Here is a 14,741-nt window from a genome sequence, read left to right on the forward strand (position 1 = left end):
TGCTAATATAATATCAAATATCCAGATGTATCCTCAATTGTTGAAGAAGCTTAATTTAGTCAAAGTGATTGGATGTTATTCAATGGCTAAATGGATATCTGCTAAGTTGCAAGAGGCATGAATTTAATGAGACATATGATATGGACTTGGTCAAAGCAATTTCATGTAGTAGGGATTAATTAGGATGTAGATGAACTTGTATTTGAAAGAAAAAGTGTGAATTTGGGACTGGGAAACTGGGATGTAGATATTATCATGGTGTCAAACCTTTTTTACTTTTTATTTCTCAAGTCTTTAATAAAATCCTAATTAATTTATTTTACTTTTCGATAATTATAATCTTATTCCCCACTCTTGTTAAAATACTTTAATTTTTTTGAAATAATAAATAAATATTTACAGTTTATTTTAACCACTCAATTAAATATGAATAAAAAATTTCACACAATGACAAACACACATAAAAAGAAAATTAATCGTAGTATCGATTGACATATATTCTAAAATACTTTTAATACCAAATTAATTATTTAAATAATATTTTAATTAATTAAATAATTTATTATAAAATTTGAGGTGTTATATAATAGATCCAATTTATTTATCTGATTGGTGTATAGATTCCATACTATAGTTGCACAATGTAACAAATTTAGATAATCTAATTTTTGTATATTAGGGCTTATGGTTTCTCTACTATAGTTGCACGATGCATTATATGTAGATAATTTGATATATTTGGAGGGTGGTATGATCTCTCATAGCAACATTAGAATTGATTTTTGATGAACAAACTTCGTTGATATATGTTTTTTCACAATTTTTTTCCCTTTAAAACTATTTTCATAGTCTTCTCCTTTTGAAATGACGTTTGTATTTAAAGAAGAGTTTCAGCCACTTCATATTCTTTACTAGTGAAGTCATTGAGTTCTATTTTCATCTTAGAAATATAGTAACTTCTTAATTTCATCTTTCGATGATCGAATATGGTGTTATGTAATGTTGTAATTATATAAAATTGTCGTAATACTTCACAGTACAAAAAAGATAGAATTGTAAACCTACTAAAATTTAGTTTGAAATTAAATTTGCAACAAGATTTGTCAGAAATTTAGTTTGAATTTAAATTTGCAACAAGATTCGTCAAAATAAAAATAGTTTGCTAAAAGATAGTTTTTGAAAAAAAAATAGAGTCGGACTAAGAAAATAAAAAAAAACGAGATAATTGTAACAAATCTTAAAAGATATCTGTAACAAAAGAAAAGAATAAATTTGAAAGATTTTCTGAAAAAAAAGATTAAATGATATTAGTTTGTTGAAAGAATATAATTAGTTGAATAATCCGATATCATATTAAAAGACTGTCAATCGTGTAAAAAAAAATAGTATATGTATTTTATGATGTTTTTTTAAAGAATATTTGAAATTATTTTGTAGTTATTTTTATTTTAAAGAATAAATAATTTAATAGATTACAATAATTTATAAAAATAAATAGATTACAATAATTAATGTACGATTTTATAAAATAAAAAATGTACGATTAATTGCTTAAAACCTAAGTACAATTTTTTCTTCTTATCCTTAAAAGAGACAATATGAAAGAGTAAAATCAGCAATTAAAAATAAAATTCTTGTATTTTTTTAATGGTATTATATACTTAAAAAAGGACTGCTCTATCATTTAATAAGTTTATTTTTTGTTTTTACAATAATTTAATAAGTTTAGTTGATAGCACAAGACTTCTAATAATAAAATTAGATTTAATGTTTAAAAATTAAATTTATAGTTTTCATTTTTTAATAAAAATTTTATTTTTAAATATTCTTGATCAACTAGTTTTTTACTTTAAAGATTACATAAATTAAAAAAAATCACCCTTGTGATAAAATCATACATATTTTTAGAAATCAAGTGTAGTGAAACTTCTATTTACCTATAAATATTTATGCACCCTAAAAATATTATTAATAAAATGAAAAGACCGATAACAATAAAATAGAGGGAGAAAAAAAAACTACAATCATCTAAGATCGAATAATCTATTTATTTATATTCTTAAAATGAAGTTAATTTTTAAATAGTAAAAGATTGAATCATTATAATAAAACTTTTTTAAATATAATTAATTAAGTTGTAAGCTTTACATTGCCAACATATGTTACCATTAACACATAAAAAAACTATAATCAATTATATAATTTATTTAAATTGTAAATATGAAAATGTGTTATAATATATATTTCTTGTTATGGAAATACAATAATGTTAAATCTTTTTAGAGATAGTTTTGTCGTCTATTGTGGTCCAACTTGGTTTGAGTGATTAATCTTTGCAATTGTGCGCAGATGGTATCATATTCACATAATAAAAGATATTGTTTTTCAATGATAGGTGTATGATTTCTTAAATGTATCCTACAGAATCACTTTAAAAAGCAACTTGTACTTTTATCATTTTGTGTAGCAAAGATAGACCAATCTTAATATTTTACATTAAGATCTTCATACAATGATGTTCCAAATATTTGCAATGACTTTTAGAGTTTTTTTTTTTTTTTTTTTTTTTTTAAGATGTAAAATTTTTGAAATGATTTTTAGATTTTTTTTTTTTTTTTTTTTTTTTTACAGATGTAACATTTCGTTTACTTTTTGTTAGTGCAATTTAAGTGAGGGACACCGAAAATTTTTAAGAAAGAGGTTTCAGGTACAAAATCTGATAAAACTAATATAGCTACTAATTTACTAATATTTACTTATAAAAAGATATGTTTCAGCTATTAATAATGATATTGAATATGTCATTATTTTTTTGTGTGAAGGAAGATTAAAAGTAAAATAATAGCTTTAATATAACTGAAATTTTCTATTAATTTTAGTATTAGTGTGAATTTATTTGTTGACACCTTGAAACATTTTGTTTAAGGTAAACTTTTCGAGTTGAAAATCTAATAAAACTAATATAATCACTAACTTACTAATATTTACTTATAAAAAAAATATGTTTAAGCTATTAATAATGATATTGAATATGTCATTATCATTTTTCTGCGAAGGAAAATTATAAGTAAAATGGTAACTTTTAGGATAACTGAATTTTCTAATTAATTTTAGTATTAGTGTGTATTTATTTGTTGAAACTTGAAACATTTTGTTTAAGGTAAATTTCAATAACAATCATTTATCACATAACTTGATCACACTATTAAAAAAAAATTAAAATTGCAATCTTTTGTATTAAAGAGTAAAATGTTGTTCATCAAACTTTTTATTAAAATTAAAAATGTAATAAGTTTAAATTAGTTTAACAATCTATATTTTATCATGGTTGAGTGAGATGCATGAGGAATTTGGATCATTTAATATTAAATTAATTAAACATGAAATGGGTCATATTTGAAGGTCACATCAAATTTATAGATAAAAATATTTGAGGACATAAGCTACATTTTTTTAACACGACATAAACTACAAATTGATATAGATAATAACAAATGTGTGATAAAATTCTAATAGAATGAAAGAGAAGTGTAAATACTTGAATTCTTTCTTACATATAAATACAATTTTTCAAACTCAAAATATATACATTTGAAATGTGTCGAGATACACTTTAGTTCCAATTTGTCTTTTATTTTTTTACGGAATTTTCTGTTAACTTTAGAGATATAACATTTTCGTTGAAAGTTTAATAATTTTTTGTTGAAAATTTATTAATTTTTTGTTGTTGCAATTTAAAGATACTTTATTTGTATTTATATATAAAGAATTACATTGAAAACATATGTATTTATATGTAATGAATTACCATGAATACATATTTGAATTAAGTTATAGCTTGGTTGTTGATGAACACTCAAGAGTTTGTAAGAGGTTTTGAGTTTAAAATCAAATAAAAATAATATAACTACTAATTTACTAACATTTATTTATAAAAAAAATACGTTTTCAATTAAAAATAAGTTTTTGTAAAAGAATATTAAAAAGAAAATAATAACTTAAAGGATACATGAATGTTAAAATTAAATTTAGTATTACTATGTATTTATTTGTTGAAACTTCAAATGTTTTTATTTAAAGTAAATTTCAATTATTTTTTAATAATTTTGTCAAAAAATTGTTTATTAACTATCAAAAAAAATCAAAATTGCAATATTTTGTATTAAAGAGTAAAATGTCATTGATTAAATTTTATTATTAAAATTATAAAACTAAGATCACGTTATTTTAAAAGTTTATATTTTATCATAGTTGAGTGAGATGCAAGATGAATTTGAATCCTCTAATATTGAATCAATTAAACATGAAAGAAGTTATGTTTGAATGTCTCGTCAAATTTGTAGATGAAAATGGTTTTAAATTTATTTGAGGACATAAACTGTAATTTTTTAATATGACATAAGCTACAAAACAAATTGTTATATAGACTACTAAATATATCATGAAAATCTAATATAATGATAGAGAACTGCAAATAACTGAATTCTTTCTGACATATAGAGAATACCAAAGATGTCATAAAAATCTAGTATAATGAAAATCTAATAACTGAATTTTTTCTAACATATAAATTCAATTTTTCAAACTCAAAGTGTACCTTTAAAATGTGTTGAGATACTCCGGTTCCAATTTTTTTTCTTTTGATACCGATTAAATATCTTAGAACACAAAACAACATAAAAATATATATTTATAAAATTATTTTGTCTAGTTGTGTGGACAATTTATTACAAATTTTTCAAGAAATGAATAGAGATGACTTTGTGAGATCGGATTCATATATAGTTTTGTGAGACCGGATTCATATATAGTTTTGCGAGATCAGATTCATATATGACGTCGTGAGATCGGATTCATACTTGCAAAGGATTACTGGAACATTTTGGATGGGATAACGTCAATAACGTATTTTGTTGCCAATTAATCTACAAGGTATGTAAGGTTAGAATTAAAGGAGCTGCAAATGTTGATTGGAGTGAGAAGATGGTAGAATTATTTTTATGATGAACTTTTTTAAAAGGATTTTTAACTTATGTATATGATGTCCGAGATATAAAAGTTAAATTGAAGAATATAAAATGTGAGATGTATAGTAGAGATATAAGAAGAGTGTCACTCCTAATCAAATTTTCCTTATTTGGTAGCCTTCCTAATAATAACCTCCAAGCAAAAATATGAATTTTTGAAGGACTTGCATATACAACATTTAACAACAGAATGTTATAACTTCTATTTTGATTTAGTTCGACACCAACCAGCAAGTTCCAAAGTTCAATAAACAAGTTCTCATTATCTAAATTTAACTCCTCATTCCAAACAAATTTCCAACTCCATCTTCTATTCATTCCATTCACCCATTTTGATAATTGAAGAATTTTGTTGTAAAGAATATGAAAATAAAGATGTAAAGTTATTCTCAATTCAAATACTAACTCAAAGCTTCGAATAATGATTTTTATAGGATAATATCATATGCATATTTAAGTATATGAATAACTAACATTTTCCAATACCTTAAAGCCAACATAAATAAATATCCTAATTTAAAAATATCATGTGGTATATTTTTTTTTAGGAAATCATAATATATATATCAAATTTTGTATGTAGAGATATTTATGTCATTCACATAAATATATTTTTCTTTTCACTTTCTATTCACTTTCATTCCTTCAACATTCATTTCTCTTCCTTTCTTTCCTTTCACTTTCTTTTGTCATCCAAATAAAGCATAATAGAGAGATCAAAAGTGGACAAATTTAAAATAGAGGGATTAATTTTTTTAGTGAGATAAAAAAAGGAGATCAAACAACAATTAATTCTTATTTTTATGTAGAATACATTTCAAAAAACCTATTCTCATCTATGTTTTGAATAATAAATTATATTCTTATTTTTATGTAGAATATATTTCAAAAACACTAATTTTTATTAGGATTTAATTTATATTTATTGTTAGTGTAAAAAATATTTTACATTTTCAGTCAATTGCAATTTTTATATCATTAGATATGTTTGACTTTTACCATAATTACTTCTAAAATCATGATTAGGAATGGTTGTGATGTACTTTTATCATAACTACCGTTTAATATTACATTTTTAACTAATTGATTAAAGACAAATATTTATCACATGTGTGCATTGAATAATAAATTATAATTCTCATTTTATTTAAAACATATTTAAAAAAAAAACTAATGTTAACTTATTGATTAATGACAAAAAAAAATTATTGTGTATAAACTTTATACTCCAACAACTTCTTTATTGACCAATGTGCAAAAACACAGCATGCAAAAAATTAAAGCGTCAAAAATTATAGTTTGTGTATCAGGTATTTTATTTTTATTTTTATTTTTATGTCAGAGATATTGAAAGTCATTAACTTTAAGTAATTTACTAGAGAAAAATAGTTTTCCGTATAAGATTTGTATACTTCAATGGTATCTTTAGTGACTCAGTTGTAGAAAAATAACGTAATAAAATTAAAAAATAATAAATTATTATTAATATATTATATATATTCTCATTAGAATAAAAAATATATATTTTTAAAAATATATATTTGTTCATCAAAAATATTAATTTTAACCAATCACAAATATTTATTTTGTATTTGTTATTTATCCTCCAATAGTCTCTTAGAGTATCTCGTTTGCACAAAAATTATTTGCAAAAGGAGAGTAAAAAATTAATTGAGATATGATAATTGAGAGAATTGAGAAAATGAACAAAGCTATTATTAACCTATTAAAATAGTGAGGTGTCAAAATTAGTAAGAATGTAAAAGTGCTGAATATAACTTTTATAGATATATATTATACATATGAGATGTAGAAGATATTAAAAAATATTAATTTTTGTTAATTAGTTAATGACAAATATATATTTAATATATAGTTTGGACTCTCTAATAGTCTCTTGAGTGATCCATTTTCATAATAACAACTTGAAAAAAATTAAAGAAGGTAAAAATTGAATTGAAATATAATATATTGGATAGTGGATAAAATAGGCAAAAGAAAAATTGAGGAAACGCAAAAAATGAGGAAACGAAAAAAAAAATCGATTGTGATTTGTTCCAAAGATATTTTTGTGGAATGATGAGAAAAAAATGATAAAATGACAAAATTATTTTAAAGAAAATTATGTGCCAAAGTAACATTTTACAATGTTTAATAATTTATAAAATAACTTTGGATTTACTTATCTAATAAGTAAAAACTTAATCTGTAATTTTCAACAACAACAAAATTGCTATCATATTTATGAATTAGGTTTAAATATTTTATTTATCCTTTATTTTTTATTAACTATTTGTTTTAATTATGTATCTCTTTTTATTTATTTTTGTCATTTATTTTTTATAAGTGATGAAATTTCATCATTTTCACCATAATAGTAGTATGTTATTGTCATAAATCGTTGATGTCTAATTTTAGAACATTTATAAAGTTAGATGTGCAAAACTAACATAGAGGAGATGCATATAGATAGAATTTTGATAAATGTCTTTCATTACAAAGAGTTTACATATATTTCAAAACATACAAAGAGTTTAAATTGATATTTTTTAAGGATATTATCAAGAATATATTGGCCGAAAACGATCTCAATGGCCAGTTGTTGTTATAATTTTATTGTGATTGTGACAAAGATTAAAGTTCACCATTTAAAAATAAATAAATAAAGACAAATAACCAAAATAAATATTTAAAAAGATAAAGACAAAAAAAATATTTGTTTTGAAAAAAAACATATTAATTATTTTATGTTGTGTTTCCTATAAAATAAAATACATGGATAGTTATTATAAAAAAAGTACGAGGAAAAGTCCTTTTCATATTGGTGGTCTTTGCATGTGTTTCGCTAACAAATCTCTAATTTTGTTGGGTTTGCTTACTTTGAGTATTTTCTAAATCGCAATCAAAACTCGTTCTTGTTGGAGTTGAAGATGGAGAAACTTGTAGCTATGACGAATGAAGAGTTAAAGGCAAGAAACAAACTTAATTATATTCATGACGATCTTGCTTTCTTCATTCTATCAAAACTACCTCTCAAATCTATGAAGCGTTTTGAATATGCATAAACAAATCATGGTCAATTTTATTTGAAAACCATAATTTCATGAAAATGTTCTGCAACTATTTCTTATCCAATAATAACGATTTTGATTCCGACGATACCTTTCTCCTACTCAATAATGTTGATCCGCCTGCGCCACCTGAACAATATCGTGATTGCTCATTTTATTTGTTCTCTAATGAAAGTGAGCGGTTCGATAATGGGATCAAGTTAGATTTGCCATTTTCAATTGATGATTTTGGTTATGGTATTTTTATGTTAGGTTTCAACCGTGTTAATGATATTTTTATGTTAGGTTTCAACAGTGTTAATGGTATTTTTATTTTGAGTACTATTATTTCTTTATTCTTTTTTTGACTAATTGAATAAACTATTATTTCTTATATTTTATGTTTAATGTCTCATTTTCACCTAAACTTTTGATAACTAGTTTTTAATTAGAGGTGTTATGTCACATATTTCTATCAAAAATATTTTGATTTAATTATTTTTTTTTTTTTGAGGCTGTATATAATGAACAAACTCAAAGTATTATTATTTACGATAAAAACACGAAATAATGTTGGGAATGATAAGAAATTACTACTTGATTTTGATTATTTTTACCGTTAATTGAAACTATGTTCTAATTTATGCTTCGTCTAATCTATAAGTTTAATATTTTGAAATGGGTGTTCCTATTTTCATGAACAATTTATATAGACAAATATTTTCTTTGTGTTAAAGGAATAGAATATGTATCCGATCACTAATAAAAGAAAAATGAACACAAATTGATATTACTTTGAAAATATCTAATGTATAATTTAACATTTTTATTTTTAAAAAAAATTATTTGTTGTTTTTTTTTTTTGTCGCAAAGGTTTGCTAATTTAAATGTCTATGTTTCAATATTTTTATTTATTTTAATTTAAACTTCATTGGATTGTTTGTGCATAAGTTTGATTATTAATTTTTCATGTGATTATTATGTTTTTATATATTTTGTAGTAATTTATGGTTGTTATATTTTGATTAATAAAATATAATTAAAATATTGTGATATATTTATATGCAGTGAATTAAAAAAATAATTAACAATTAAATCAAGTTTGAAATGAGAGTTATATTTTTTATTGTTGTTTTTTTTTTTTAATTATAGAGATATAGACAAAGAATTAATAGAATGGAGAATAAAAAATAAATGAATTATAGATATGACACATCATACTATTAAATGATGTGACAAAATTAGTGTTACATGACATACAAGGATGTGCTATGTCAATATAATATTTTGAGAGATTTATTTTAATATATTATATTAATGTTAATAGGAATTTATTGCGAATCAAAATTAAATAATACCTTGTAAAAAGTAAGAATTCATTCATCATCAAATGTCACGTTTTAAAATTAAAATCCATGAAATTTAATTTTTTTTTTTTAGTTTCTTGGTTTTAATTATGGCAAATTTGATCATGTCACGTAATTCTATTTTGCCGAGAGAAGCCACACATTCCATAATTGCCTTTATTTATAGAGGTCTAAGGCATTGAAAAATTATTTTAAGAATCAAATATTTTTACTAATTTATTTTTGGGGAGAAAGTTATTTTATAATTTTATTGTAATATTTAATATATATTGTAGAAAAAGATGTAAATTTATAAAGAAATGATTAATTAGTAGAAAGAGAATACTTTATTTATAATTTTTAGTTCATATAAAATTATCATGCATACAATTTTAATTTTTACAAAATTTTCATGCATATAATTTTAGTCTTGTTGTTAAGGTAAATTATATTTTTTAATAAATTTTTTCTAACATGTTTATAACATTATAAAAAATTCATTCACAAATAATGAACTGAAAATCAATTTCTAAATCAATCGTTGCATTTATTTGATATTTTAACTTTAAAAAAAATTATATTTAGTTCATCTAAAGTTAAAATAATTTAAATTTTTGTGTAAAATCCTTTTATAATATTTTAAATATAATTACAAAAAATCATTTAAAATTTTTAAAACTAAATGACAATTAAACATATTTTATTCTAGTAGAGACTAAAAATTATATATATATATTTTTGTAAAAACTAGATAAATTTTTATTTTTTAATGTTAAAAGATTTTATAAGGAGTAAAAACATTTTAACTTAAAAATCAATTTATATATTATTATTAATAAAGGGAATATGTGTTGGTGTGGTCTATGGAGTACCACTTTTATCCTTAACGGTTTTTTTCTTTTAAAACTACTCAATAAGATGTTTCAGTTTTATAACTTCCACAGAGGTCACTTTTTAACAACAAAAGCTATAAAAAATTATATAAAACAATACAACAAATTTATGAACACATTTTCCCGTCTAGTATTAATAGTATAAATATAGATAACATAGCAAACATATCGGAAAGCCCATTCTTGTTTATTTATTCAAGTGATCTTTCTATGGAAAAGAACACTTATGCACAATTACTTATACAACTAATGCAAATGTTGAAAAAAATAAGTTTCATACCAAACACTTTCTGTAAACAGGAGCAAAACTTGTACAAACATAAATCAGTTGCTTAAATGCAATTCTTGAGCTGATCTCCAGCTCCTTGGAAGAAACAACAAGAGAGAGCAAAATCAGCAATAAAGATTCCAACAAGAGAAATAACAACAGCTGAAGTTGTTGATTCTCCAACACCTTTAGCACCTCCCAAAGTTGTAACTCCCCAAGCACAACTCACTATAGATATTATAGCACCAAAAACCCCTGACTTTATCATTGCACTAATAATGTCCCATGCACGGAGAGATCGTTGAGCCGAATCCAAAATAATGTTAATGCTCACTCCATAAACACCATCAGCAAGAAGAGCACTAGATGCTAACCCTAATGTAAAACACAATAAGGTCAAAAGAGGTAAAGCAATACAAGAGGCAATGACTCTTGGTGTAACCAGATAATCAACAGGGTCGGAGCCGAGGACTCTCAATGTGTCGATTTGCTCGGAAACTTGCATAGTTCCTAATTCTGCTGCAAAAGCACTTCCAATGCGTCCGGCGACAACTATTGCTGTAACTACGGGACTTAGCTCCCTAGAGAAAGCTAAAGCTAAAACACCACCTACAGATCTATTCAATCCTAACCTAGTGAACTCTCTCACGAATTGTATTGTAAAGGCCATGCCGACGAAGGCTGAGGTTAAAAGACACACCCCAACCGACTTTGGACCAACTCTCTCCAGCTGTTGAAGAGTATTCCTCCAATGAACCTTTCCCTTTAAAATCTTCATGATTACTTGCCCTGCTAGGATTAAAACTGATAATCCCCTCCACAGGTACCTTGGCGGTGACCAATTGCTGAGAAACATTGGTGACATAACATTAAGAGCATGGTTTGTGTTCATTTCATCGTCCATTGTAGAAGCAGTTGGGTGGCCATCCTCTGTGTTAGGGAGCACAAACAATCTGTTTGGTTTAATGTTGATGGGAGAATTATAAATACGAAGCCTCCTATTGAATTCACATTTTGAATCCAGTTGATGTGGAGCACGAATTTTCACTGAACTATTCTTTGCATTTGTACTTAAGTTTCTGCAATATTGTTACAATAAATTAAATATTGATATGGAAAATAGACATTATATCACCAAGGAGGAGAGGACAAAAAAAGAGTACGAACCTGCAAGAGAAGCAGAATAAAGGATGGCTATAAAATGCTGTTTGCATGGTCAGATCCTTGACTTACACACTCTGTTTGAATTTAAGGGGTAATCCAATTTAATATATTAAAGAACTACATAAAGCATGATAGACAAACAGTATCAAAGCTCAACAATTTGTAAGTCACAATTTCAAAATCTTGATGAACAATAAGATCGTATTAAATAAACATTATTAAAAAATAAAAAGGCAGAGTAGTAAAATTAAACTATGGCTCCCATATTTAGGACTGTGCCTGTTTCTTGGGTTTTCTACTTTCTTGACTATTTCATTTCCTCTGTTTTGAACAATAACTTATCATCCATCCTTGTAGCAATGACCAATTTTCAAAAAAGGAAAAGCTTTTCATTGAATTTGTAAAAATGGGATCTGGTTTGGGAGTTTGATTATGCTTAAGAAAGGGTGAAAACTAATTGTTCAAATTACCATAAGACAGTTACCCTACAGCTAATTTGTATAAATTATTGAATAACCTAGACAATGTTAATTTTACAGCTCAAAAAATGGGTTAAGTAGTGACTAATGAGTAATCACAAAGGCAAACTACTAATTGATTAATAGGAATACAATGTAGTGTGTATGTCATCTATCTTAATATCCATGTAACTATTACAGCATTCTAAATCCCAATAAAACAAATACAACTAAAACACAACTCCTGTCCATCCAAACACACAGACACAAAAACAGAATTCAAAACAAGCAAATACGTTCTAATTTAGAATGCAAAAATTCTCAAAGTTTTGTAGCAACCTATGTGGGAGGTTCAAGCTTCGATCTTATAGTAGCACGATTCTTTCCTTCCCCGCCTTACTCCAAAATCTATAAAAGGAATAAATAAATGATATCACAGGTTAGTTAGATAAGAGACTGGGTTGAGAAAAAGTTATATAAAATCTAAAATAATATACAATGGCACAAATGTTATTCTCCTTTGCCACATTAAGATTAACACGAAACTGCACAGAAACTAATTTATCAACACTAGAATAAAAAATTAATTACTCATCAAATAATAACATCACATTGTAGAGTATCCTAGCAGCCCAGACAAATTTTCTTAAGGCGGCACAAATGAGTCTATAACAATTAAACAATTCTTTCAGAAATGAAAACTGTATGTAACAGAAGCAAGAAATCATGCATACAAAACAGTACAGTAATTCTATCCTACACAAACACTTATCTCCCTAATCCCATTATTCTCTACTTCAATTTCATCATCATATCTCCTTCATCTTCTTGTTCTTAACAAACACTCAAAAAACACAAAATCTCATAACCAAGGAAACACAAAAAACTTCATCATCTACTTCTTCTTCTTAAACTTCATCATCTACTTCTTCTTCTTAACCAAAACCTAGAAAACACAAAAACCTCATAACATAAACAGAACACAGTAACAACCAATCAGTAAAGCAAACACTGAAACACAGTAACGTGAAAAAGAGCAGTAACCACACAACGACACACGAATAAACGACCAAAATTCAGTAACGCCGCCTGAGAGACGCAACACCACTCGATGACGAAACGGCGAAACAAATGGAGAAGCAAAATCTAAAACCAAAGCAAAAAATGGAAAAAAAAAAATCATGGAAGAAGAAGAAGAAGAAGAAGAAGAAGAAATCACAAACCGAGATCGAAAGCGACGGCGAAGGAGGATCGACAGAGACGGTGGAGAGAGAAACGATCGCGGGAGAGACGGTGGAAGAGAGAACTACGTGAATGAATGAAAATTAGGGCTAAGGACAAAATTGGAATTTCAGAGTATGTGAGGGTAAAAGTGTAATTAACATTGTTTAACTCTCTAAAATCCCCATATTAGAGGAACTCAAAAAAGGGACCAATTAATGGTTTTCAAACTTTTTAATTTTTTAAAACTCTTCAAAGAAGGGTTTATCCTCCCAAATGTCTTCATTTCCCCTCTCTTTTTAAAATGATTATGTGGAAATGAGAGGGAGAGCGTGCAGCTTGGGTTGATAGACATTTTATAATTATTTTTAATATTTTTTGACATTATAAATTATATTATTTAATTAAAAAAAACTTATTTATAAATTCATATTAAAGAAATGAAAATTAGATGATGGGGTGCAATCCCATTAGAGAAAGGGCGTAAAGGGGTGATCTATTTGTATTGGGGATGCTTGGCTTTTGATGAACTCTTTGTGCATTATGTGTATTTTAGGTATATCTTATGACATTTTAATTTATGGAATCCCATTTGGCTTTTAGATTTTGGAATTTGCTATATTGGAAGTGGAGAAATCATTATTACTCCTAATATGTAGATTTTTTTTCCACATATGTATTTATTTAAATTTATAGAATATATTGATATGATATAAATTTAAATTTGCTAAAAAAACTGATGAATTTATGAATAAATTCATAGTATTCAATTTAATAGCAAAAAAACAGAAATGTAATATAAAATAGCGACATACCTATAAATATTTATATAAGATTTTTACATTAAAAAAATGGTTAAGTATGTTTTTAATTCTTCTAAATATATCAACATTTATTTTTAGTCTCTCTAAAAACTCCTTCAAATTTTGATCATTCTAAATTTTTTATTAACAATTTTAGTTTTTAGTTTTTATTTTTTTTCTTCTTATTGACATTATTTTTATGACATGACATTGTTAAGACTTTAAAATTTCATTAAATTAATAACTAAATTATTTAATCTTCAATTTTAATAATTTAATCTTTAATTTGAAGTTATAGACAAATTAATAAATATTCAAAATTAAATAGTTAAACTATTAAATTAATGATATTTTAAAGTCTTATCAATGATATGCTATTAAAAAAAGTCATTTGGAACATATGATATAATATTTTCCAAAAAAATAAAAACTAAAATTTGTAACAGAAAATTTAGAAAAACCAAAAGTTTGAAGAAAAAATTTAGAAAACTAAAAATAAAAATTAGTATAT

The 14,741-nt window shown here is 24.8% G+C and overlaps 1 protein-coding gene across 1 annotated transcript; it reads right to left on the reverse strand.

The window, feature by feature from the left end:
• Positions 1-10,482: 10,482 nt before the first annotated feature.
• Positions 10,483-13,719, reverse strand: LOC101493739 (protein TRIGALACTOSYLDIACYLGLYCEROL 1, chloroplastic). Its single transcript, XM_004516520.4, has 4 exons — positions 13,430-13,719; positions 12,546-12,614; positions 11,752-11,822; positions 10,483-11,663 (listed from the first exon to the last, which is right to left on the reverse strand). The coding sequence occupies exons 3-4, from the start codon at positions 11,796-11,798 to the stop codon at positions 10,649-10,651; spliced, it is 1,062 nt and encodes a 353-aa protein (XP_004516577.1). The 5' UTR covers positions 11,799-11,822; positions 12,546-12,614; positions 13,430-13,719; the 3' UTR covers positions 10,483-10,648.
• Positions 13,720-14,741: the final 1,022 nt, after the last annotated feature.

Source organism: Cicer arietinum, chromosome 5, assembly GCF_000331145.2.
Source record: "Cicer arietinum cultivar CDC Frontier isolate Library 1 chromosome 5, Cicar.CDCFrontier_v2.0, whole genome shotgun sequence".
Lineage (NCBI taxonomy): Eukaryota > Viridiplantae > Streptophyta > Magnoliopsida > Fabales > Fabaceae > Cicer > Cicer arietinum.

What these genes read in the sequence shown, in the direction of transcription:
- LOC101493739 (XM_004516520.4), bottom strand. Translation starts at nt 11,798, where the DNA reads ATGCAAACAGCATTTTATAGCCATCCTTTATTCTGCTTCTCTTGCAG. An exon ending in TTATTCTGCTTCTCTTGCAG is followed by an intron (nt 11,664 to 11,751) that starts GTTCGTACTCTT and finishes ACAATATTGCAG; the next exon opens with AAACTTAAGTACAAATGCAA.